This window comes from Hyperoodon ampullatus (assembly GCF_949752795.1).
Source record: "Hyperoodon ampullatus genome assembly, chromosome: 6".
NCBI lineage: Eukaryota > Metazoa > Chordata > Mammalia > Artiodactyla > Ziphiidae > Hyperoodon > Hyperoodon ampullatus.
The window spans coordinates 83,301,400-83,327,692 of record NC_136919.1 but is presented as its reverse complement, the minus strand read 5'-3'; the positions used below and the strand labels follow the sequence as shown (position 1 = coordinate 83,327,692).

At 38.0% G+C, this 26,293-nt stretch overlaps 1 protein-coding gene across 1 annotated transcript in view; it reads right to left on the bottom strand.

Moving 5' to 3' along the window:
- Positions 1 to 26,293, bottom strand: part of PCSK5 (proprotein convertase subtilisin/kexin type 5) — a gene marked incomplete at its 5' end in the record, with an annotated part of 318,876 nt that overhangs the window by 166,534 nt on the left and 126,049 nt on the right. The window contains one exon of the mRNA XM_079705774.1: positions 26,150 to 26,226. Coding sequence (XP_079561900.1) covers positions 26,150 to 26,226 — 77 coding nt within the window. The remainder of the gene's footprint in view (positions 1 to 26,149; positions 26,227 to 26,293) is intronic.

The following is a 26,293-nucleotide window of genomic DNA, read 5'->3' as shown; positions in this document are numbered from 1 at the left end:
ACAGATACACTGCAGGCAAGGAAAGAAAATGAAAAAATATATTATAGTATTAGAGTATTAGGTAGTAACAGAATACTACTAAGAATTAGCATCAGATAATATCATATGTAAATGACTAGTTAGTATTAAAAAAATGCTGAAGAATATTTCTTTTGGAGGGTTAGAAGTATTGTTAGTTTGACACACATATACATATACCCACACACACGAGTGCATGTAAAAACTGGTGGAATCTGAATAAGGTGTGTAAATTGCATTAATGTCAATTTCCTAGTTTTGATATTTTACTATAATTACATATGTTGTTACCACTGGGAGAATTTAGGTGAAGGACATGGGGGACCTCTACTATTTCTGAAACTCTCTGTGAGTTTATGATTATTTTTTTAAGTTCAAAAATTATTGTAGGTTTGAAGAATTTGTATAGTTATTTATAATGTTCATTGTAATTCAAAAAGAATATTTCAGTCAGAACACAAAATACTGACAATAAAATAAATAAATCTCAAGTGGTCAAACTGCTTTAGAATTGTTTTCTCACCTCTCCCATTTTCCCTCTTCCTTAACCTCCCCAGCCTAGTAAAACGACTTATTCACCATTAAATGAATTCATTGTTAACTATGCTAGCCCACGTTTAAAGGAAAGAATAAATAGCTTGATTTATCAGAAAACCTAGTTCTATACCTCTGTTGCTTTCCCAAATATAATGTTGCATGGAATGATGAAGTACAGTAAAACGCACAGCAGGTTAACATATACACACTACTATATATAAAAGAGATAACCAACAAAGACCTATTGTATAGCAAAGGGAACTATACTCAATATTTTGTAATACCCTATAAACGAAAAGAATCTGAAGAAGAATCAAGGGGTAAGGGAGACAATTTCTCAGGCCTCCACTGTGGTGGAAAATGAGATCAGGCTGTTCCCAAAGCTCTAACTACATGGAATAAAAACTAGTATGTATATATATCTGAGTCACTTTGCTGTACACCTGAAACTAACATAACATTGTAAATCAACTATACTTCAATTAAAAAAGAAAAAAAGCTCACGGCAGGCATTTATGTACATGTGTTATGTATATAGTCCTGACCAAGACAGTAACCAGCTTTTTATCAGCCTACCTCTCTTCCTACCCTTGTCTTACGGATCAACAACGTCAAGGCACTAGGGTATGAGAGATCCCTTTGATGAAATATATTAATCATGATGATGAAATGAGGCCCTTTTTCTTGGCTCCCTGGTTAATACTCTAAATTTACCCCACCATGCTTTTCAGTTCCTCTTTTTGCTTTAATGATTAGTTTTCTATGTGTTACTTGAGCTTATTTATATGAATTCAGATCGCTCATACCTGTCTATATCCCCTAGTGATTCCATGATGCTATTCCTTCCCCACTGGGTCTATTAAGAGCCCACCACCCTGCTCTTCCAACTCCCTAACCTCTTATCAGAGTGTTCTTTTCAGTCTTTGAAACTTAGAACTACTGGTTTTTACTCCATGTAGTCAGAGCTTTGGGAACAGCCTGATCTCATATTCCACCACCAATGTAGGCCTGAGAAATTGTCTCCTTTACCTCTTGACTATGAATATTCAGAAATTAGTCATTCTTGCTGATTCTTTTTAGGTGTGTTTTTAGTGAGCTGGGAGTCAAGTGTTTTCTCTTAAAAGTTCATTAAATGTGGATCTGGAGGATCCGACTCTTCCCTGGGACTGGAGGGACAACATAATGCCCACCTTTTCCACTGGACATCTGTCTGCTTTGTTAGGATAATTACTACCTACAGTTCCAGAACATAGAAATATAACACTTTCTGTACTGGCACAAAAACAGAAATATAGATCAATGGAACAGGATAGAAAGCCCAGAGACAAACCCACGCATGTATGGTCACCTTATCTTTGACAAAGGAGGCAAGAAGACACAATGGAGAAAAGACAGCCTCTTCAATAAGTGGTGCTGGGAAAAACTGGAGAGCTACATGTAAAAGAATGAAATTAGAACACTTCCCAACACCATACACAAAAATAAACTCTAAATGGATTTAAGACCTAAATGCAAGGCCAGACACTATAAAACTCTTACAGGAAAACATAGACAGAACACTCTAGGACATAAATCACAGCAAGATCTTTTTTGACCCACCCCCTAGAATAATGGAAATAAAACCAAAAATAAACAAATGGGACCTAATGAAACTTCAAAGCTTTTGCACAGCAAAGGAAACCATAAACAGATGAAAAGACAATCCTCAGAATGGGAGAAAATATTTGCAAACAAAGCAACTGACAAAGGATTAATCTCCAAAATATACAAGCAGCTCATTCAGCTCAATTAAAAAAACCCAAACAACCTAATCCAAAAATGGGCAGAAGACCTAAATAGACATTTCTCCAAAGAAGATATACAGATTGCCAACAAACACATGAAAGGATGATCAACATCACTAATCATTAGAGAAATGCAAATTAAAGCTACAATGAGGTATCACCTCACACTGGTCAGAATGACCATCATCAAAAAATCTACAAACAATATATGATGGAGAGGGTGTGGAGAAAAGGGAACCCTCTTGCACTGTTGGTGGGAATGTAAATTGATACAGCCACTATGGAGAACAGAATGGAAGTTCCTTAAAAAACTAAAAATAGAACTACCATATGACCCAGCAATCCCACTACTGGGCATATACCCTGAGAAAACCATAATTCAAAAAGAGTCATGTACCACAATGTTCACTGCAGCTCTATTTACAATAGCCAGGACATGGAAGCAACCTAAGTGTCCATCGACAGATGAATGGATAAAGAAGATGTGGCACATATATACAATGGAATATTACTCAGCCATAAAAAGAAACAAAATTGAGTTATTTGTAGTGAGGTGGATGGACCTAGAGCCTGTCATACAGAGTGAAGTAAGTCAGAAAGAGAAAAACAAATACCGTATGCCAACGCACATATATGGAATCTAAAATAATGGTACTGATGAACCTAGTGGCAGGGCAGGAATAAAGACGCAGATGTAGAGAATGGACTTGAGGACATGGGGAGAGGGAAGGGGAAGCTGGGATTAAGTGAGAGAGTAGCACTGACATATATACACTACCAAATGTAAAATGGATAGCTAGTGGGAAGCAGCTGCATAGCACCGGGAGATAAGCTCAGTGCTTTGTGAACACCTAGAGGGATGGGATAGGGAGTGTGGGAGGGAGACGCAAGAGGGAGGAGATATGGGGATATATGTATACATATAGCTGATTCACTTTGTTGTACAGCAGAAACTAACACAACATTGTAAAGCAATTATACTCCAATAAAGGTATTTTTTTAAAAAAGAAATACACTTTGTTTTTAAGCAAGCAATGAACTCTGTCAGGAATGCTGTTATTTTTTGAAAATTATTAAAGTACTTACCAAGAAATGTTTTAGTTATCAATATTAATCCCTTCCAGCCCTTCTTTGCTCCCTCCTTCCATCCGTCCCTCCTTACTTTCTCAAGTCCAGATAATTCACATCCTATGTCCTAGGCATCTTCTAAGCAAGGGGCATACAGAGTTGAATTTTCCAAAGTTGTGGTGTTCACAGTCTTGGTGGGGAAGATTCTGAGTCAAGGATAATAAAAGCTTTCTTCCTTACCTATGGAAAAATCACTTTGATTTTGACTTTCTAGCTCTGTTTCCCTTGGTATCTGAAAAAGGTGGAATGTCAGCTACCAAGCAACATTGCTCATGGTAAAAAAAAAAAAATGAAAGTTGGTTGGTGAGTGACCATGAACAGGGAGGTCTGTGGCCAGAACAATAAACACATGGAGAGGAGTCTTGGTTTTGGGCTTCTGAGAGTGGACCCTGGAAATTGAGTGTGCCCTTCCTTGTGAGGCCCTGGAAGCTCTATTCATAGGCATTTGCAAGAAATACTGTTCCTAGGAGCATGGGGTTTCTAGGGCAAAGGGACTCTCACACCTTTCTTTCTAGCACACTGGAGGTGTCACTTGGGTGTCACTTGGGTCGTGGTGGGAGACAGGGGAAGAGTAGAAAATAGTCCTGGAACTGGTGAGCATTCTTCCTAAAGAAATACAGCTGATATTGCCTTACTAGTACATTATATTTCTATCCATCTAATTACCACTTGGGGCCTAATGAATTCTATGAGTTCAACTGACCAATTGAACCTAAGATCACTGACAGCGGTGTTGTAAGATTTATGCAAATAATTACCAAGTATTGAAGTGCACACTAATCAAGGTTTATGTACAAAGTGTTACAGGAATTTCTGCCCCAAGAGTTCTGACTTGGGGTTGGTGTTTATGAAAATGCTTGGTATGCAGCCTAAACAACTTTCTCCTCCTTACACCTGAGCTGATTTTTCCTGTAATTTCTCATCCTCATAATTAAAATAAAACTTCATAATTAGAACTCATAAAAGCATGAAATATGAGGTATATACTCAATGTGTATACCAAGAGACCAGAAAAAGATCTATAAAGATAATGAAAGAAATAATGACCTGTATCAAATTATAATTTTGATTTTTGTGGTCTATTTCTTTCCATACATATTTCTCTTCTCCAAATGTATACTGAAAACCACCTCATAGAAATAATTCTAAAGTAGCAAAAACAAGAGACCAGGATGCTAGAATGTAACCTACATAGACAATCAATGTTTCAATTTTACCTGTGCTCCTGGTACATAGGTAAATTCTCATTTTATGAACATTATAATGATCTAGTTAAGTGTATGTAATGAGACTACTCCCACGTTCCGGTCCATAATTAATTAACTTTTCTGAGTCATTCATTCAGCAAATATTTATTGAGTACCTAACACATCCTGAGGAATGTACTAGTCACTAAGGATTCAAATAATGAGAAAAATAGACATGATATAATGTATTTTCAATGAATTCCGTTGGCCTGGAAATCCTGAATAATAAGCAGTAATTCACAAGCCTATGTTCATTTGGCAGTAAACTATTTAAAGTTCTGCTTCTATTTGCTTTTGCTAAAATATTCAGGTAAAGATACCATTCAGTACCTATGCACCATGAAATGGCCTAAAAATATCTGCTTTTCTCAAAATCTGTTAACAATTGACTGATGGAGAACAGTGATCTTATAACTGTTTGACTTCACCTTGCTTGAGACTGCTTCTATATCATAAATGAACTGTCAAAACACTTCTAAAAACTTGAGTTGTACTTTGCAGGGAATAATGATCTAAAATAGGTGACTATTACCTAATCCTATTTGTCTGCAATACAGTAGGTAAACTGTGGCTCCAGGGTCTGAGAAGTTGGGTGGCGCTTGGTCCCAGGGTCCCTTTGCACTCTGAGAAAGAGGTCCTAAAGTATAGATAAGTAACTTGAACGCCTTATATTCACTGGGCTATCATCACTTCAGCTCAGCTCCACCAAGCAACTGCCAGCCTTTCCATTTCTTGACAGCTATTTCTGGTTCTCTCTGCAGAGTTCATCAGAGCCATTTCCTCACACACTGGAAGGTTCTCAACGTTATGGAAGTATGAAACCAACAATTAAGGAATGCCTTCCTCCAAAACATATAGTTTACCATAATCCCTAATTATCAACTCAGCATTTTAACACAGAAATCGTACTTCATTTAGAAGTAACATAAGGGATGGATCTTTATTATGATGGTATTTGCATGAGTTTATGAGCAGGGGTTGGCAAACATTTTCTGTAATGGGCCAAACAGTAAATATTTCAGGCTTTCTAGGGCCACATACAGTCTCTGTCACATATTCCTCTTTTAAAAAAAAACCTTTTGAAAACGTAAATACGGTTCTTAGCTAGAGTCACTGGGCAGATTTACCTATATTGTACAGTTTGCTAATCTCTGGTTTCTAGGCATGAAGGATAAATACAGTCATAACCATTTATGTCTTTTTGGGAACCAAAAAACACATGCTTCTACCTTTTCTACCTCCACTTCCTATGACTTGATATTAATACTGAATATTTCTTAATGTAAATTCATCATCCCAACAACTATTATGTATCATTCATATCCACTGGTATCATTTCCATTTGAAGGAATGCTTAATACAATTTGCAGTTTACACATCAAATCAATGAAGGTAATAAGGTTCACTTATTGATTATTTGCCAGATAATCTCATCTAGCTTCTCACATTTCATTTAACTTGATGTCTCCAATAATCTTGCACTGCATGTACTTTCATCCCCGTGTTATACGAAAGGTAATGGAGATTCTTATGGGTTAAGTGACTTCACCAAGGAAATACAGCCAGTTTACTGCAAAAGAACTTGAACCCAGATCTCCTGACACCAAGTCCTAGTGTTTCCACAACAGCAAATGCACAATCAATTTATAGAAGAACATGCATCCATCTTCAGGCACACACATACTCAGCAGGGCCAAATAAAGTCACGATGACTTGAGACCCTTCCTGAGAGGAATGCTCAGAAGTGCACCTTTGAAGCTATTTGGATCACTGCCCACAGGTTCTTTTTAACAGGGTACCATAAGGATTAGGTTTCCTAACTAAGAGAGTAAAAAAGATATTCACGAATGATCCTACCACTAATAAAATTACTGCCGACTCAAGCATCCCCGTCCTTTTCAGTGTTAGAACTTTTTTATCTCTGCGTAAACATAAAGTGCAAACAATACAAGGCAAATCAAGCAAATCAACTGCCTAATGAACTTTCAAAAGACACAGGATTTCATACAATCAATGAAAATAATATTTGAGAATAGCTTTAATCATTCTGAAAGCTTTTGTTGAAAGAGGATACAGAAGAGCGAGATTTAGTGAAAATGTAACAACTCTGGCGGCGTGACAGTGGCTTTAAATGAGAATGATTTGTCAATAAAATGATTCCAAATGGCCCTTAGAAAAACCGATAAAGATTTTTATAAACTGAGTCTGTTTATGACTCTACTAAAATTCAAATTTCACAATATTACATAAAAATGACAACTGTAAACATGATTCATTTTTGTTTGATGTAAGAATGGCTATAGCTGCGTGTTCTGTTAGATAATAAACTACATGTATTTTCATCATTTTAGCTTTATTGTTTAAAATAAAACACCATTTGCATCGTTCATTATAAGACTCTGGCCCCAATTTAAGTGGATTCATTTCTAATGTTTTCTCCTCCCAACACCTATTTATCCCAATAATGAGTCCCTTATGCACGGCTTCTCCAAATTGGGTAGGTTGTAGATTAAGTGAGAGAATAAGAAACTTGCTCCCCTCTCTTGAGAGTGCAGAAGCAGTCACAGAGTTTGAGTCCCTGCCACATCCAGAATTGGCTTGTTATCTTGACCTTCACTGTATACTCTATGCAAGTCCCTTTCCATATCCTAAATGCTTTTTTCTCAAGTCACTGGAATGCACAAGCTGTTCACACTGAAACAATCATGAGAAGGATATTCCCCCATGAATACAATGTGATAACAGAAAATGTCAGGGCCTACATCGCATGATCAGCATCAGTAAGATTTCCTTTGAAGTAGTCATGCAGTTTCTTAAGTCTGGTATAAGGCTCTTTTTTCCTTAGTTGACACATTACTTGCTTTGGTAGGTGTGAGACCACACTTATAGACACAGGGGAGGCCCGTGGCTGGATGTCATTATGCCTGGTTTTCTTTATTAAAGTTAGACATTGGGACACAGAGAAACTCTTTATGTCCCAAGAGAAGTGTGTTCATAGAACCACACTGGGTGATATTTAAGAACAAGAGTCTAATCCTTTGTTGACCTAGTATCTAAACATCTTAGAATAGAAAAGAAAACATTATGTGTTAATGCTACTAACGTTTTATTCTAGCATTCAGATTGATTCAACTTTTCCGACTCCAAAAAACAGGATAAAAGAGGACAACTGTATTGAGACAAATATTTCTGGTTAAAGCATTTATTTATAGTATTCTTCATTATCTTCCCTATGTAACAGTTCTAGAAAATGTAGTAGTTAGAGGTGACAATCTCAGAAATTTGAAATCTTTATGGCAAAATTAACTAACATTCTCTCAAGAGTGATCATTTTCCAACATGCCCCCCATGCACTCCCTTTTTCAATAGACTGCTTTTTCCCCTTCAAGTCTGAGATCATTGAGATCACCAAACTGTCTCCTTCCAACATTTTGACCACTTTCCTGTTCAGTGACCATCATTGGGACAGCAGGTAGACAACCAGGAAGGCAATCACAGGCTAGTTAAATCTCAGTGAGGTAACGAACTTTGTGAAGAGTGGAAAAGAGATTTAAACTGATTAATCAGAAGAGGCACTGTTGGACGTAGTATGTGTTTGATAACCTGTTGGACATAGTAGGTGTTTGATAACGATCAGTCAATAGCTCGGACAATCATAAAACTGTGTCCTTTTCTAAAGGAGAAAAGCAAAATGACTTTGCAAACATTTTCTTTTCCTCTCCCTCTGCCACTTTAAAATGGAAGAATTCTGGATCCTTGCTGTTAACCAAATGGCATTTACAGCTCTCAGTTGGCATGGGGCAGCTGAGAATCTAAAATGAGGAATGCTTATTTCATTTCCATTTCCATGGAAACCAGTCACCAACTGGTGAAAACAAGGTAGATCAAATTTTTGAACAAGAATGTTGAAATGATCACTATTTTAAAAGTTTTCTCTTGCATTGGGATGGAGAGCATATTGTAATCTCAGGAACACACAGAGGTGTGTGTTCACCACTGCTTTACTGTTGTAATTCTTTTCATAATCACAATAATTATTGTATTCGCCTAAGTTTTTTGGGTCATTCTTTGAAGGACAGCTTGCTATAAATCCAATAAATAAATCATATAATAAAATGCAAAATTAACTGAGTTTTTAAGGGCTATTTTATTTTATTTATTTTTTATTAGTTTCTGCTTTATAACAAAGTGAATCAGTGATACATATACATCTGTTCCCATATCCCTTCCCTCTTGTGTCTCCCTCCCTCCCACCCTCCCTATCCCACCCCTCTAGGTGGTCACAAAGCACCGAGCTGATATCCCTGTGCTATGCGGCTGCTTCCCACTAGCTATCTACCTTACGTTTGGTAGTGTATATATGTCCATGCCTCTCTCTCGCTTTGTCACAGCTTACCTTTCCCCCTCCCCATATCCTCAAGTCCATTCTCAAGTAGGTCTGTGTCTTTATTCCTGTTTTACCCCTAGGTTCTTCATGACATTTTTTTTCTTAAATTCCATATATATGTGTTAGCATACGGTATTTGTCTTTCTTTTTCTGACTTACTTCACTCTGTATGACAGACTCTAGGTCTATCCACCTCATTACAAATAGCTCAATTTCATTTCTTTTTATGGCTGAGTAATATTCCATTGTATATATGTGCCACATCTTCTTTATCCATTCATCCGATGATGGACACTTAGGTTGTTTCCATCTCCAGGCTATTGTGAATAGAGCTGCAATGAACATTTTGGTACATGACTCTTTTTGAATTATGGTTTTCTCAGGGTATATGCCCAGTAGTGGGATTGCTGGGTCATATGGTAGTTCTATTTGTAGTTTTTTAAGGAACCTCCATACTGTTCTCCATAGAGGCTGTACCAATTCACATTCCCACCAGCAGTGCAAGAGTGTTCCCTCTTCTCCACACCCTCTCCAGCATTTATTGTTTCTAGATTTTTTGATGATGGCCATTCTGACTGGTGTGAGATGATATCTCACTGTAGTTTTGATTTGCATTTCTCTAATGATTAATGATGTTGAGCATTCTTTCATGTGTTTGTTGGCAGTCTGTATATCTCCTTTGGAGAAATGTCTATTTAGGTCTTCTGCCCATTTTTGGATTGGGTTGTTTGGTTTTTTGCTATTGAGCTGCATGAGCTGCTTATAAATTTTGGAGATTAATCCTTTGTCAGTTGCTTCATTTGCAAATATTTTCTCCCATTCTGAGGGTTGTCTTTTGGTCTTGTTTATGGTTTCCTTTGCTGTGCAAAAGCTTTGAAGTTTCATTAGGTCCCATTTGTTTATTTTTGTTTTTAAGGGCTATTTTAAAATCAAGAAAACCTTAGAGCAATCAAGTAAACTTAAGAACTCCTTTCAAAATTTATGATCATGTTCCTCTTCTTCTATGTCCTCCTAGCAAACGTGTGAGGAAAGAAATGTAATTTCCAGAGAACGGGTGGACTCTGATCAGTTTTCTTGAAGAAATTCAGAAGGAATATTCAATTTTTTGAAACTCGACTATGAAAATCTGACTTTGAAAAGACCCTTGAAACAACCAATTGTGAGAGTGGAGATGATCTCCCTAAGCTCTGGGATCCATTTAGCTTTTCCAAGAGAATTTCAGACTTGCACCCTCCCCTGGCTCCACCAAAATCCAGATACCACTTCCACCGTTTGCACATTTAGAATTTAAATATTCCAATTGAGTAGAAACATTTCCCCCAGAGAAATAACAGGAGGAAAAGTGTCAATGATACATTTCACTTGCAGCTATGTCGCTAGGCATTCGTGATGACAAAACTGCTAAAGTAGCGCTAATGCCCTGTGTTGTTACATAGGCTAGTAGGGCCTATAGTACCCTGAACATTCAGAATGCATTATCTGTAATTCTCACAGAAAACTGCAAGAAGCTATTTTTGCCCCCATTTTATATATAAGAGACAATTAAGTCTCCCAGTGGCAAAAAGACTTCTCCTAAGTTATTCCTACAACCATTTAGTGTGTTTCCCCATGTCAGACTTTCACATTCATAGTCGTTCTGCTCAGACACCCTTCCCTAATTCCAGCTTGTATTCCTAGTTCAAAAATATAACTATGTCTATTTCCCATCCCTAGATTAATTCTAATCTCCTCATATTGGTAAAAGATAAATATACATGGAAATGTATGACCTCAAGCACTGTTATTTTTTGAGTATGAAGAACTCATGTATGATTATTATTTCTAATTTTTCAGCTAAATTCTAAATCTGAAGTTGTTCTTTAAGTTGGTCCAATTATTTGATTTGCTTCTTTCCAAGTTATGCTAAATATTTAAGAAGTTTAACCTTAATTTTTAAGATCAACATTGTAGTTAATAAATGAGAATACAATAAGAAGATATTTATGTGTAATGAGACAGAGAAGGAGGGAGACTGATTTTCACTAGATTTCAAATATCTAAAGGAATTATCTCAAAAGTTCCATTAATCAGTAGTATTTGTGCATGGCCCATTTTCACATTTTCATACTAATGTTACTCAGTGAAAACGTTTTTTTTTAGGCTATACTACTTGATTTACCTCCTTATTTAAAGAAAGGCCAGCACATAATATCTGAAAGGAAAAAAATCCCTAAATTAAAGGTTAATTAATTTATAATTTCTTCTCTGATGGCTAAGAATTAACAATCAGTTGATATTAATGAACACAGACCACCGTAACTTGCAACATTTTCTTTCCATGCAAACTGAACTCTGTTTTTCATAGTCTAAATGGAAGCTCCTTAATTTTAGCTAAGGAAAATACTAACAAGTATTCTGTATAAAGGGAATTTTTCTTGCTGTTACTGAAACTATTAGTTATCTATAGTCATTTAAGACAAATGGAAACAAACAAAAAAATAGCAGTTAGGGCAATTTTACACAATAACTTGGAATATTAGAGTAAGGACAAATTAAAATTAACTTAAAACTTTTATTTCTGACACTGGTTTTAAATTCTTCACCAATAAAATCTGAGTATTTTGCGTTTCCTAGCCTTTTTTCCTTCCCTGGTTTCTCAAGGAAAAAAAGGGGCAATGGTCTTGCCACAGAGCAGGGATAGACTGAAACTCAGCTTTCAATTGGGTTAAATTAATAATAAGCATAATGCATACCAAGATTACATGTTATAGTTAACAGTTGCAAAGCATGGTAGAATGATAACCACTTATTGAATGCCTATTATACACCAGTCTCCAACACAAATGAAGCATGCTATTTTCAGAGAGCTGTAAAAAAAATTGATTAAAACTAGAGTATGATGCAGTATAAGTTAAAAAAATAGTGGACATATTATGAATCCTTTGCATATATGTAAAGAGTTTGGACTTGGTCATAAAGGGCTTGAAGATAGAGTAAAAACATGTTCAGATTTGAAATTTAGATAAAGAAGAGGTTCTAGGGAAAATAAGAAATTTCTGGCTTCTCCCCTTAAAAAAAAGAAAAAACCAAAATGTCTAAAAAGAAAGGTGCTTTTTATTCCAAAGCTTGTAAGGAGCCCACTAATACTAAGACACTTCCAGCCACTACAGACATTCTCTCAGTAATGATTATTCCCTCCCATCAGTCATTTTTCAAGTCCCAGGTCAAATGCCACCACTTACAGAAGACTTCCCTAAAATGTCTACCTACCTCCAGTGACAGCTCATCTAAACCTTATTTCTCTGGTTTGTAGCACTGGTGTACAATCATTTGTTTGGTTCTGTATAAACAGAACTCTTTAATTCAAATCTTGTTTTATGAGAAATACCACCATCTAAAATAGATTTTAATGAGGTTTTTAAAAAGGGGAAGTTTAGTTGAGGAAGAGGAAGCTAGACCCATTCACACAGCCTCTTGAGTGACAGTTGGAAAGCCTGTAAGATCCATCAACAGACTCCAAGGTTCCATGAAACACTTCTGGAAAAACAATGGTCTCCAAACCACATCTTGCCTAATGGCTTGTTTTAACTGTATTAGTTAAGTGATGGATCAAATCTTAAATTTCTACATATTCTAAGTATATCACCAGTTTGATTTTTAAGTGCTATTCTCCTAGTAGGTATTCAAAAAATCTTTTCTGAATGAAACTATATGCCATAACATAATCACTAAATTCTCAAAAATAACAATTATTGCCATGAATTAAAAGTATCTATTACTTATGAACATTATATTCAAAAAAAGAACACCTAGTATCATGTTCCAAATTAGAGTGCATTATGTGATACAAAGAACATGAATTTGGAAGCCAGATTCACTTTCATGAGCTATGTAAACCTGCCTTGAATTTTATTTTCTTCCCCTGGAAAAAAGGGGACAGCAATAACATTTCACTTCAGGTTCTTTGCTGCAACTGAGTTAAGCAGAAAAGTACTTTGTTCAAAGGATATTGGGAAGCTCAGAATGGTTGGGAACACACAAAACACAGAATTAGCAAGATGGAGGTGAAGGATCAAGAAAAACACCTGGCTGTTCTATGAGGGAGGCTCTGCTGGGAGAAGGAGGGGGTGGGAAGAAAGAACACAAGCGAGTGAGAGCTTACTTGGCCTTTTCTGTCACCAGGCTGCACATGTGCTACTGATTTTTAGAATCTAGACCATATGGTTCGTGTCCGAGACTAGAGCGGTGCAGGATGAGCAAATCACTATTGGATCTGGTAATTCCAGCCGCCATACTGGAGAGTAGTCTTGACTCTCCACCAAGACTCAAAAGACAGAATATTCCTTATGCATAAAAAAGAATGCAGACACTGGGGGACCAAAACAACTACCTACTACCTATCTGATATGAATTTTTATAAGTCAAGTGAGAATACATGTAAAAATGCTTTGTGAACTGTAAAGTTCTAAATAAATTATTATCCTTGGTAGATGGCTCCTCTGTATTTGAGAAGGTGAAATCTGAAATGGCTTGAAAGGACTAACGCCAGTCGAGAGACCAGAAAACCTGCTCTTTTTTCTCATCTCTCATGGAAAACATATACTGACCCTGCTGAACTCTATTTAAACTTTGTTGAGTTTATAGCCCAAGGCAAAAATAGCCAGGGTTTCTTTGGGGTACAAAGTTGTTCTCCGCTCTCCTGCCCAAATTATGTACCAAGCTCCTCAAGGCTATAGAACTGCTCACAGGAAAACCAACCAAGCAGCTCATGTACATTGGCTGACATAGCCATGACTTTTCAAGTATGAACAACATGTAGTGTTGGTCACTGTATCAGCACAGTTATACTTTGGTATGGCTCAAAACATCCTCTCAGTTTAGAAAAGGATCATTCAATTTTATTAAACAACTTATCTAACAGTTACTTGGGCCTCCCTCCCCCATTCACATTGTCCTGGTTTACTCCAAGTACACGTGTGGGAAATCTATGTGTATAACATTCATATAGATTTCAGAAACCTATACATCTTATTAAAAAACACGTGAATTTAAGATGAGTACCACTGTTAACAAAGTTGACTTTCTGAGCATAAGAGAAAACAACATCTCCCTGACAAGAGACAAGGAAAAAACGTAACAGATATGAAGTTGTCGTGTGCATTTTGTTTCAACCAAGATGAATTAAACAGAGTTAGTATACCTTATAGTTGAAATAAGTTTTACAATGTGGATTTTAACAGAAGCTCATAGAGACACTATGAGAAAACTGGATGATGATAAATGGAATCAATAAAAATAATAATAATAATAATAATCAATAAAAATAGTACGTATGATCATAAAATCTGCAAGAAAGAATATCCATATAATTTGCAATGGCATACCTGAATAACTGCTCATATTTGCATTTGAGCTACAAAGATTTCAACAAATACGAATGAACACTCCTACAAGTACACCAACAAAATAGGTCTTGTTCCCATACTTCCATGTTGTAGAATGTGGTTCCACCATTATAACGCCACTAGTATTACTCCCTGTAGAGGCTGAACAATTTGACACAAATTCAACCAATCGAAAATTAAGCCACAGTTGCTATGGCATCTCTCTATTGGGGAAAACTATAGCCACAATAACTGGGGCCTCTACTGTCCCATAAATGGTAATGCTTCAAACTGTGGATGATAAGGCAAATGCATGGCTGTTAATGGAGTGGCTTCTGAGATGTGGGGACCCTTTGGGGACCCCTTTTGCCTCCATTTGAATTAAATTTCAACCAAATCAAGTCCTCTAATTCTTTGATCTTTTTCATTCAAACCCCAGCTCTTTCTCAGATGCTCCATTACCCAGCCTCCCACAATACTTCTTATGTGTTGCGTGAGATGGGCGGATAAGAGAGAGAAGAAAACAAGTGTTTTTGTTTCAAATAGTTCTCTTTCCTCTGAAAAGCATTAAAGGGATCTGTCATTCATTTAGGAAGGAAATAAATTCTATGAAAGAGTCAGATAGTCAATAAAATTAACAACACAAGTCACAGTTAAAGCTGCTGAACCATTCATGTTCTAGTCAGATCACCCAGTACAAACTATATACACTGGTGCCAAGACCAGGTGATTACTGGCGACAAATGTGTTCTTCTTTCTCTGCACGATGGCAACAAAATACTAGAGCCTATGGGAAGATCAAGGTATCAGGATAGTGGAAAAAGAGAGAGATTTGTGATACAGGGGTGGGGGGTGGGGCTGCTGGAGGGTTGTGGAGAAAATAAGAGTCTATATTTGGCAATCCAGACAGGTGTCGGAGGGGGTGTGATCCAGTGAGAATGAATCTCAGAAAGGGAAAACCAACCAAGAGCAAAAAGGTCATACAAAATCTGTAGCAGTCAGCTACTCTCAGCCCAGGATGTCACCACAGGTACTTTATCTGCAATTCATGCAAATTCAAATGCATTTACTAGCATACGTAAATTATATGCAGATGGCGTAAGGATGTCTAAAAATAGGAAGAGGTAAACTCTTCTAGCAAAGGTCAGTCTTTTCTAAAATTCGTGAGATGGCAGCTTGTGATGAGAACATGAGGCAGAGAAAGCAGGGATTCAGGGAAATCTGCTGGAAAATCACCAGTAGTCAACTGCTCCCAATTCCTTCAAGTTATTTTAGGTGTTCTATAGGCAAGATAATTCACCACAATTTCCCAAAGCAGGACACATCTTCAAGACTCTACACCCATCTGAGGGCAGGAAAAGGTTTCTGATTCCCACAGGCTCTCCTTGGTCTCAGTTTCTTCCTCCTATAGAGATTCTTCCTTTCCCAGCCTACATTTCCAGAGCACTCTCAAGGGCTGTCATGTAAGTGTAAAACCACTGGGACAGTGTCTCTTAGGTTATGTGATTCCAACTTCAAACAGTCCATATCTCCACAGAGAGAAAATTAACTATCTGCCATCTGAGGATCAGACTAAAACTTTATCTTATTACTCTTTATCACCCTTAATAAGACTAACAACATCCATACCTGTGGCAATTTTACAGAGTTTACCAAAACATTTATCTACATTAACATGATGACCAGCTGATACTCATTCAAATTTTTTAAAGCTGTTAATATATACTAGTAGAATTGTTTAAGAACAGAGACCCAAGCTCCAGTTTCCACATGGCACCCTCTGATCAGACCATACCTGAAGTCTTCCTATTTTTTTTTTTTTTTTAACACTTTAAAGCTTTCTGGGCCATGTGCCTGCCTTTGAGTCTCTTAAAGTGACACTATCTGACTCCCTTGCTATAGCAAGCTCCGAAAAATTAGCCCAGAGTGTCATTTGGGTGGTCTTCATTGATTTCCATAGAACAAATATCACTGTGAAGTCAGATCTGCACAATTATTTTCTGTAATAAAGGATTTTTGTTACTTGGCCAAAGTTATGTGTACATAAGGTGTTGACAACCTTTGTGGATCAATCCCCTCTCTCTGGAGAAACAGGATTCTGAGCACCAGCACTTGGTAAAGCCAGGCTGCTGGGTATTTACTGAATACAGCAGTAAGGCATTCTGGTAAATGCAGTTCTTCCCAGGTAGTAAACTTACTGAAGCATGTGCTCAACACAGGAATTAATTTCTCATCTACTTGACCACAGGTTAATTAACTATGCAGGTGAACAGATGGCGTGAGAACAAATGAGCTCAAATTGTGAGTCTGCCACGTGGTGACATTAGCCACTTTACTTCACCCCTCCAGACTCTCTCTCCAATTGTGGGTTGTTGTGAGCGGTAAATGAGACAACATACTGACGTGCTCACTGTATTAGCAGCTGCTTGTACTGCATTCAAATGCAGCCAAGTAGCAACCCCATAGACTTATGGATTTTTTGGTTGTTTAAGTCAAACAGGGTCATCGAGATACTGATGTGGCAGGAGGAGACATTGATAAGAATGCTTCTCCAAGGCCACAGATATAATGAACAGCAAGGCTGAGACTGGTACCCAGGTCTCACCCAAAATCAGGACATTTTTTTCCTCTATAACCTTGCCTTCTTTGGTGACCTATTTTATGAGATAAGAACTGAGCAAATATGTCCTGATCTAAGACATACTTTCTACCTTTCCATCTTTTATTAAGGATTATAATTGAAATGCACAGCTACCACAGATGTTATACACACACATACTTAAGTACACTGGAACAACAGACTTCTACTGTAATTAACTGTACTGCTAAAACGTAAAAATTATGACATCTCCTTTAGCTTGTAAAAACAAAATTCTAACTTCAGTCCTTTATCTAAGAGGGCATTTGATTTGAATAGGAAGGCAACCAATATCTAAATAATATCTTAATACTGAAATGAACCATCAACCAGTTTGCAGTTTGGTTACATTTTCAGCATGTTCTTCTTCTGGTATCTATACAACGAGAGAGATAAACAAAACAAGGGTTCTTTTCTCCTCAGTCTGCCTTCCTGTTCAGCCTGTGGACACTGGCTGATCACATTTGAAAGGTCCTGGATGCCTTCTCTACTGCTCTGTAATAATACAAATAACACACTGGTAGCACTGACCTCTCAAGGTATTCGTGCTTTCGATTTTACATATTTCTGGATATAAGGAAACATGAGAAAATAGAAGGATCCAAGGTGGAGGTTAGAGGAGAAGATGAAAAGAGAAAGATAAATAAGTATACCTGTCTGGAACCCTGCTCAAATGCTTAATCCATATTTAGAAAGGATACTTATCTCTTTCCCTTACTGCAATTTCCATCTGCTTTAGAGACCTCAGGAATTCGTGAGTTTGTTTTTTAAATAAGAAATTTAAATTGAAGCAACGATCAATTATTCATGTCAATAGTGCAGTGGGTTAGCACAAATTAAACCCAAACCTTACTGTAACCTATAGCATCAGACCCTTTATCAAAACTGGTACCGTGAGCCCCAAGAGATTATGTCCCCAAATCCTTGAGGAGAACACATTGAAACTGACAAAGGAAACAACAAAGGGCCTGAAGGCTGCATTATCATGATTATGAGCCCTGGAATAATTAATACAGTATTTTATAAAAATAAATATTTACACTTCAGGTGTCAGGTATATAGGAATTTGAGGTTAGATAACCATTTTCTGTATTTACCCAGCTCTCATTAAAGAATAAATAAACAGCCATTAAGACAACTCCTATGGACATAGATATTTTGTTTCTTAGATGTGTCTGTGCTCTTTTATACTGGGTATAAAAACTTATTCCAGAGACTTGTATCTTAGTATTAAAAAATGTATTCAAGGAACTTACATAGAGAAGCAGACAGGATTTGGGGAACCCTGCAGGACTTGCAGGGTTCCCCAAAAGGTGCCACACTTGTTCAACCTTCCACCATCTGCACCTGCATAATTCCTTCTTTCTCTGCCACTCATGTCACTTTCCCTGTGAAGGCTTCTCTCCCGAGTTGGATGTCCTCCAGTGAGTTTTCACAGCATCTGCGAACTTACTTCTTTTATAAAAACCTTTGCTATTGTAAATGGGGTCGCATGTACCAAGATAGGGAATAGAGAGGCAAGGAAAGATGCCTGGAAGATGCAAGGAAGAATGCAGCATTCTGGACTAGCAACACTGGGAAACCCCTGGATCTAAGAAGCCCTGGGGAGGAAGTGGTCATTGAATCCACAAATGGCAATCCTTAGGAGGTCAGCCTTAGGGCCACCTAAGGGGAGTTATGATCTTTTGGGATGCAGCTAACCCCCAGTGGCTCAGCAAGGAGGGAACAGAAAACAAATACCTTTTCTTTACCCTTCTAAATCCCACTGATGTCCAGCTTGAGTGTTCCATTGGCCAAACCCAATGGGAAGCCAGAGAGCAAGGGGGTCCCTTAATGCAGTCCTCAGAGGTCAGCTTTCTGGGGTACAGAGCAGGGTAGAGGGTAAAAAAATAAAGCTATCCAGCACAAAGTCCATTATATATAACACCATTTAATAGTTACTACTTTGGGACACATATTGCTAATTCATCTAGACAAGCCAGTCAAGGTAGATACTCTTGTAATTTTTGTGTGACTGAACAGACATTTCATAACCCAAACTAAACTGGAAAACATCTTCTCAGCATCTTTCCTTGCCTCTCTATTCCCTATCTTGGTATATGTAACCCCATTTACAATAGCGAAGGTTTTTATAAAAGAAGTAAGTTCGCAGATGCTGTGAAAACTCACTGGAGGGCATCCAACTCGGATGCAAGAGGTGAGAGAAGCCTTCACAGGGGACGTGACATGAGTGGCAGAGAAAGAAGGAATTATGCAGGTGCAGATGGTGGAAGGTTGAACAAGTGTGGCACCTTTTGGGGAACCCCGCAAGTCCTGCAGCGTAGATAAATAAAGTGGGGGGAAGGGGTGGACAGAGAGAAGAGCAGACTTGAGGGAAGAGTGGGGTCATGAAGGGTTTTGCATTTTAACAAAGTTTCAAGATATTACAAGATTTTAATATTCTTATTTTGGTTCTAAAATATCACTTGGGCAGCAGGATGGGGTTGAACTGGAGACAGGAGATTTTCCAAGGAGGAAGGTGAGAGAAGGGGATTAGACTAACAGAAGGCTAGTGTGGATGGATGGAATGGGGGAGTCTCTGGAGAGCTATTAAAGAGAAGGATTTAAATGGTGAGGATGGTCAGGACTTGTGACTACCAGCTGGTGAGGGAAGGGACGGGATGGCTGGCTTCTGGTCCGAGAGAAGCCATTTCCTACTGTTACTCAACTTTCTGTGAGGCCCCAGACCAAGACCACTTCCCAGAACCTAGAAGGTGGTCCAAAATGTTACTTATCTCAACATATTACATTATGAATCTATGGGATAGAAACAAAATTTCTACAATATTTGTTGCAGGTTCTTTCATGGACATAAAATCTATAGCTGTATATGAAAAGGATCAGGTATTTTTCACAACTGTCTCTTTTGTACACATTTGGCCTCTGGTACATACATTTGTAGTCAGCATTATATAAATTCACACGTTAATCTTTGATCAAGTAACTACTATATAATACATTGTAGTGTTATTTTGCGAAAGGATTAGGGGAAATTTTTCAAAAATATATGGAGGGCTTCCCTGGTGGCTCAGTGGTTGAGAGTCCGCCTGACGATGCAGGGGACATGGGTTCATGCCCCGGTCTGGGAGGATCCCACATGCCATGGAGTGGCTGGGCCCGTGAGCCATGGCCGCTGAGCCTGCGCGTCCGGAGCCTGTGCTCCGCAACGGGAGAGGCCACAACAGTGAGAGGCCTGTGTACCGAAAAAAAAAAATGGAAAAAAACAAATCAGCCTCTGATAATGGCCTCACTTCTTTTTGGTAGGTTTTGTCTGAGCTACCTAGCTATAGGATAGTTTTATCTGAACATGTTTGGCTAAATGCTGGGTATGAAGAAATAATGCTTCTATCTGTTAAGGTGGTAGATTTAAAGTGTGGTTTTCTCTCTAGTGTTGAGTTAAAATAGTTCCTGTATAGGTAGACAACACTGCCTACATTTATCGGCTTTGCTTTGCAACGCTATCTCCTGACAATAGTCCTCCTCCGCAGGGATGAGAAAGAAAAGGCCACACAACATGGCGACATTCTAAAAACCAGAAATGACGTGTGAAAAGGACACTAAAGACGAGCAGAAGTGTATTTCCATCCACCCTGGTTAAATCCTCAGGGAAACAGAGATAAGCAACAAAAATGAAAAATCCATTCCTTTTGGAAATGAGTCTTTAACCTATAGGTTGGTTTGTTTTGAAAGGGAATTAGATTCTGGGCCCACATATCACACATTCAAGATACACAGTGTGGTCTCATCTCCCACTAAATATGTTGCTATGACTCAAGCACAGGGAATATTTAAAAGGAAGCAACCCAGGGAAGGAAAAATCTAACTCTGACATCAATAATTCATTTATCAGAAATGGGAGTAGTAGTATGAAATGCCAGGAGACTTTCATTTATAGGGAGGCATTTTCTATTTTAAGCCTAGAATAATGCAGTCAGCTTTATTCTACAAGTTAATACGAATGGAGGCAAAGCGGAATGGGAGAGCAGGTTTTATGGTCTCCCCTAATAATGCTATTTCTTTAGCTTCTGTTATTTAGGTTTGACACACCACCATCTGGGGACTTGAAAAAGCAATAAGAAAAGGATTTTTATAACTTTTTTACTTCAGAGGTGATTTTCTTCACCCCAAAGTTTTAGTGCTAGAAATGTAATCAGGTAAATCTGAGAGATATGATCTGCATAAAGTTTTGAGGGTGCATTGTCTCTTAGTATAGTCATCCCTCAGTTTCCAGGGGACATTGGTTCCAGGCCCCCCCTGCAGATACCAAACTCCGTGGAAGCTCAAGTCCCTTATTACAAAATGACACAGTTCAGTTAACCCTCCGTATCCTCAGGTTTCACACCTACGGTTAGGAAGAGCCAACTAGAGGACCCCAAACCCTTCAGGTTACAGCTTCTTAACTAAGTTATCTCCTAATTCAACCTATTAGTTAGTAGCCTATATTATTGCATCATTGTATACCCCAAGCATTTAGCACAGAGCCATTCACAAAAGTAGCGTCTTTATGAGTACCTGCTGAATGAATGAACAAATGCACCCAGGTGTAAATAATTCCAATATACTCTGAAGCCTACTGGTCAGACTGTACAATGAGGAGGTACTTGCACAGCATATGCCTCAACCTTTTCATTCAGGCAATATTTAGAAATTCCTCCCCCTCAATAACTCACTTCAAATTCAAGGACTTATGGTCCACTAAAGGGACACAGAGTATTAGAATTAAAGAAAGGCAGATTTATTGTAGACCAAATGAGCCACAGTTCCCAGTCCCTGAAGAAGCAGAAAACACATCTAAACCTCTAACATTGGAAATAAACAAAGACTTCCAAGTCTTAATTGAAATGTGAAATGTTCATATGCACATATATTTTGAGAAAATTGTAAATTTTTTTTTTTTTTTTGGTATGTGGGCCTCTCACTGTTGTGGCCTCTCCCGTTGCAGAGCACAGGTTCTGGACGTGCAGGCTCAGCGGCTATGGCTCACAGGCCTAGCTGCTCCGTGGCATGTGGGATCCTCCCGGACTGGGGCACGAACCGTGTCCCCTGCATCGGCAGGCGGACTCTCAACCACTGCGCCACCAGGGAAGCCCAATAATTGTAATTTTTAACTGATTATTTATCGAGAACTGGATATAGGAATTGAACATAATTATAATAAAACTATAATTACCTAGTGCCTATTAGATAGTCAGCCCTATGCTTGGTGTTTTACATATTTTATTGCTAATCTTTGGAGGTATTATTATGCCCATTTTAGATATTTTTAAAAATACTAAAGCTCAGAATAGTTAGGCCTAAAGACCACAAAGCTATTAAGGTGAACCAAGGATAAAAGTCAACTCTCTTAAACTACAGACCACTCTTTATTTCCTGATGCCAAATGACTTCTATTGAAACAGAATTATCTGTGGATCCACACTTAAAGACAGATCCATCATTCATATTTATAATTATGGTCTAATGAGCAGAGAGGATATTTTAACCCTAAATGTCTGAATACATGCTTGTGGTTGGCCAAGAAAAAATTGGGCAGCAGTACTGATAGGAGATAAAGGGACATCTGATGCCCCAGGTGACTGCTGATTTTCATAAAACAGAGGTTGGAGTGGTGGTGTTGCCCCTCTGAAAATGCCCTATTTCACTGTCAAGGCTATAAACTAAGCACACATCCAGAACAATGCCTGTGCCCTCCAACGCTCAAACCCACACTGCACTCAACGAACCATGAACAGTACTTAGAATGAGTCAAAGCAGGACACACTAGAATACCCCAGAGGAAGCGGGATGGTAGTGACTCTTCCTGAACAAAGGTCTTGGGGAGCTGCCAAGTTGGAAAGGAATCCTCACAAAGGATACAGTTTTTAAAAGGCAGCCTGTGAAAAGCCATCAAAGCCAACACTCAAAGAATTGTCTTCACACACAGCCTTTGCAGTTAGCACTGTCAGTCACAGGACAGATAGGCCCTTGGAGAACAGCCACCATTACCACTGAGTTTCGATGCAAAAGTCACCACATGTAGATTCAGACAGAACTGGCTACAGGGCACAATACATTTTCAGTTTCCACCTACAGTCCCTCTTGTCCCTTCATACCCTGTACAAGGATACTGTGGGTGTTAACTTGATCTCAACTTTCCTCTAGCTTTCCTGTTTACCTTTTCTCTCTACGTACAAATGTTGATGGGATAACTTTAGCCAACAGATATGGTACAATCAGTTCTACTATCATGCTTGCCTTGAAAACACAAATTTCTTCCAATAACATTGATATATTAGAGAGTGATTTGAGTATAATGTGAAATTTGCATTTGTTTATGCACAATTTTGTCCCAGAAACTCTAGGTGACTGTAGAAAACATACCTAGTTGCACCGAGCGCTGTAGGAATGCACGAAACACACAGAACTGCACACCTTAGGAGCACAATGGTCCACATGTGTCTACATCTGGTGCTGTTACTTCCTCTTTGACCTCAGATAACCCTCCTTCCAATTCAGAATAACTTGCAAGCTGCCATGCTTCCAAAAACCATCCTGGAGGGTATCCTCCACTCTGCTTATTTTCCCCCTTCCTCCCAGCCTATTTTGTTATTTTCCTCTCTACTCTCTGTTCTTCTTCAAAGTTTTCATCTTTATCTCTTTTTTCTTCCTCTTTTTTTCTTGCACACGGAGTGGCAGGCATGTGAGTAGAAGTAGATGCAATGGGTACACACTTCCATAAGCAAATTTCAGGTCTTATTCAAGATGAAGTGCCAGGAGGGGCAGTACAGGTGTCAGGGAGTGGGAGATACAAACTACTGGGTGTAAGATAGGCTACAAGGGTGTATTGTACAACACGGGGAATATCGCCAATATTTTGTAAAAACTGTAAATGGAGTGTAACCTTTATAAATTGTATAAAAAATTAAAAAAGAACAGTGCAGCTTAAGAAGTCAGTGTCACAAGAGAATTATATTATAAACATACTAGTTAGAATTTAATTTCATAATGATAAGATACAGATTAAGTATAAAATTGATGGAAACGGACTTTGAACCCAGCCTAGCTATGAATCATATCCTTACTATTTTGAAGGATCAGACTGGCACCCAGTCTCGAGCCTTCTTTATGACAGGATGTCAAAGGTCAGCTCAGCGCTCTGTATTCTCCAAATATTTTGGTCAATAATTCAGCCTTTCTTCCTCTCAAATTTACTGTTATTGAAACCAATTATCTCTAGTTACAACTCATTTAATTGACAGATACTTGGATCATTTTCCTTTTCATTACCATAAGGGCTCTGGCCTTGTGTATAATATGCAAAGCAAAGCTTGTAAACAAACCACTTGAGTTTGATTCTTTGTTTCCTAACTTCTTCATCACTTATTACCTGTTTAATCCTTATCCACTTGACCTGTCTGAGCCTTTTTTTTTCTTCACATCTAAGGGCTGAATTTAAAAAAAGATAATTTAAAAAAGGACTTTTTTAAATTTAAAAAATTTAAAAAATGATTAAGTGCCACATTCATTATAGTTTTATAAATTTCTTAACCACTTAACATGAATAAAGTGTTAACATGAATAATTTTTAATAGGTCCCTATCATTTTTCTGTGTGTCATTGATGAAGCTTCTAAGCTTTTCCTATTACTCATGGTTTTAGACTTTGCAGAGTACAAGTATTTTTAGGAGTATATGTGTCACACTAGAGTAGAATGGACTGGAGAGTGAAATTTATCTGTGACCTTTTAAGTATGGAAGCTTCAAGTTTCTTCTTCAGTGTTTCATGCTAGTTTGCAAATTAGGTTAAATAAATTAGCTCACAATGTCTCAAATTATAACCCTTTGTGTGAAATTGACCATAACTTTAAACAGTGTAATCTAGACAGTAATGACCATGCTTGAAAGAAAATAATCCAGTTTACTTTAGGTCTCTTTCTCTTTTTGTTTGGAAAGTTCTGGAAAATTCTATCTACATCAATTTGTATATTAATGCTTTCACCACTGAATTTGATTTATAATATTGACTCATTAATGTTAAAAACCAGCATATTTTTCATGGTAACTTTTTTTGAGGCTTCTTTGTAAATGGTAAGAAGAGGGGGAAAAAAAAAGAAAAACCCATGTACAATCACGATTATCTAGGCCGCATTGGTTTTATCTAAACTTATTGACTTACTTGAATAATACCAGCTGAGAAACTTTTCCCTACAGAACAATGCAGGCTAGAAATAGTACATAATAAATGGGTAAAACACCTCTCTTTATAACTTCTGTGATTCCAAACAAAAACATGTAAATAAAAATTCAAATGATAGTATCTAAATCACAGCATTATCCTGGAGAAACTTTGTAGTAAAAGCAAAAAAGTTAATGTGATGTAGAGATTAGAAACACCTACTAATCTTTTAAAAATGCCTGGATCATCGTAAGCAAGAAATGGATGTGTATTTCATTTGCTTTCAAAAAAACTACTGTACTAACTGGAAAGTGTAAACGTGGTTACATGGGTTTCTAAGGCTCTTGACTGTGAGGATAAGAAAGGTAATGTGTTCCATACGTGGCAAATCATATAGGTATTTCAGGTATATTAGTAAAGAACACAACCACTACAAAGTAGAGAAGAAAAAGAAGCAAATCAGAAAGCACTGGCAGAGACCTCAAGCACAGCATTCAATCAAATGCGTTGAACTTAACAGAATAAAGTAACCCTCTCGGGGGGCACTTTGTTTTGCCTCTCCCTTTAGCACCCCATCCCTAAACAAATGGGTCACAGGCCAATGAACACCTGAGGAACAGTATTCCCCAACCACACCCTCAAGTCATTCCCCAGAGTTCTCTCTGTAACCATTCTTACTATGTGGACCACACCTTTTTATATCCAGAAGCTTTAGCGGAAAGACACTTGTTTATCTTGGAGCAAATTACGGATCATCTGTTACCAAAGATTTTCAAAAAAATACTTCCCTCCGCAAGAGCAGAAAACAAAGCTCCCTGCCAGCCACATGCCAGGTACCCCCACTTGGGCCTTACTTGTTCTCGTTGCTCGCGTCATAACGAGGCATGGGGTCTAAGTCGTTCCCATTCACGTCACAACTTGCCAGAGCATCCTGTGGTCACAGAGGAGAGAGAGAAAGGAGACAGATGTTCATTAATTAGCCATGCACCTGAAGGCTC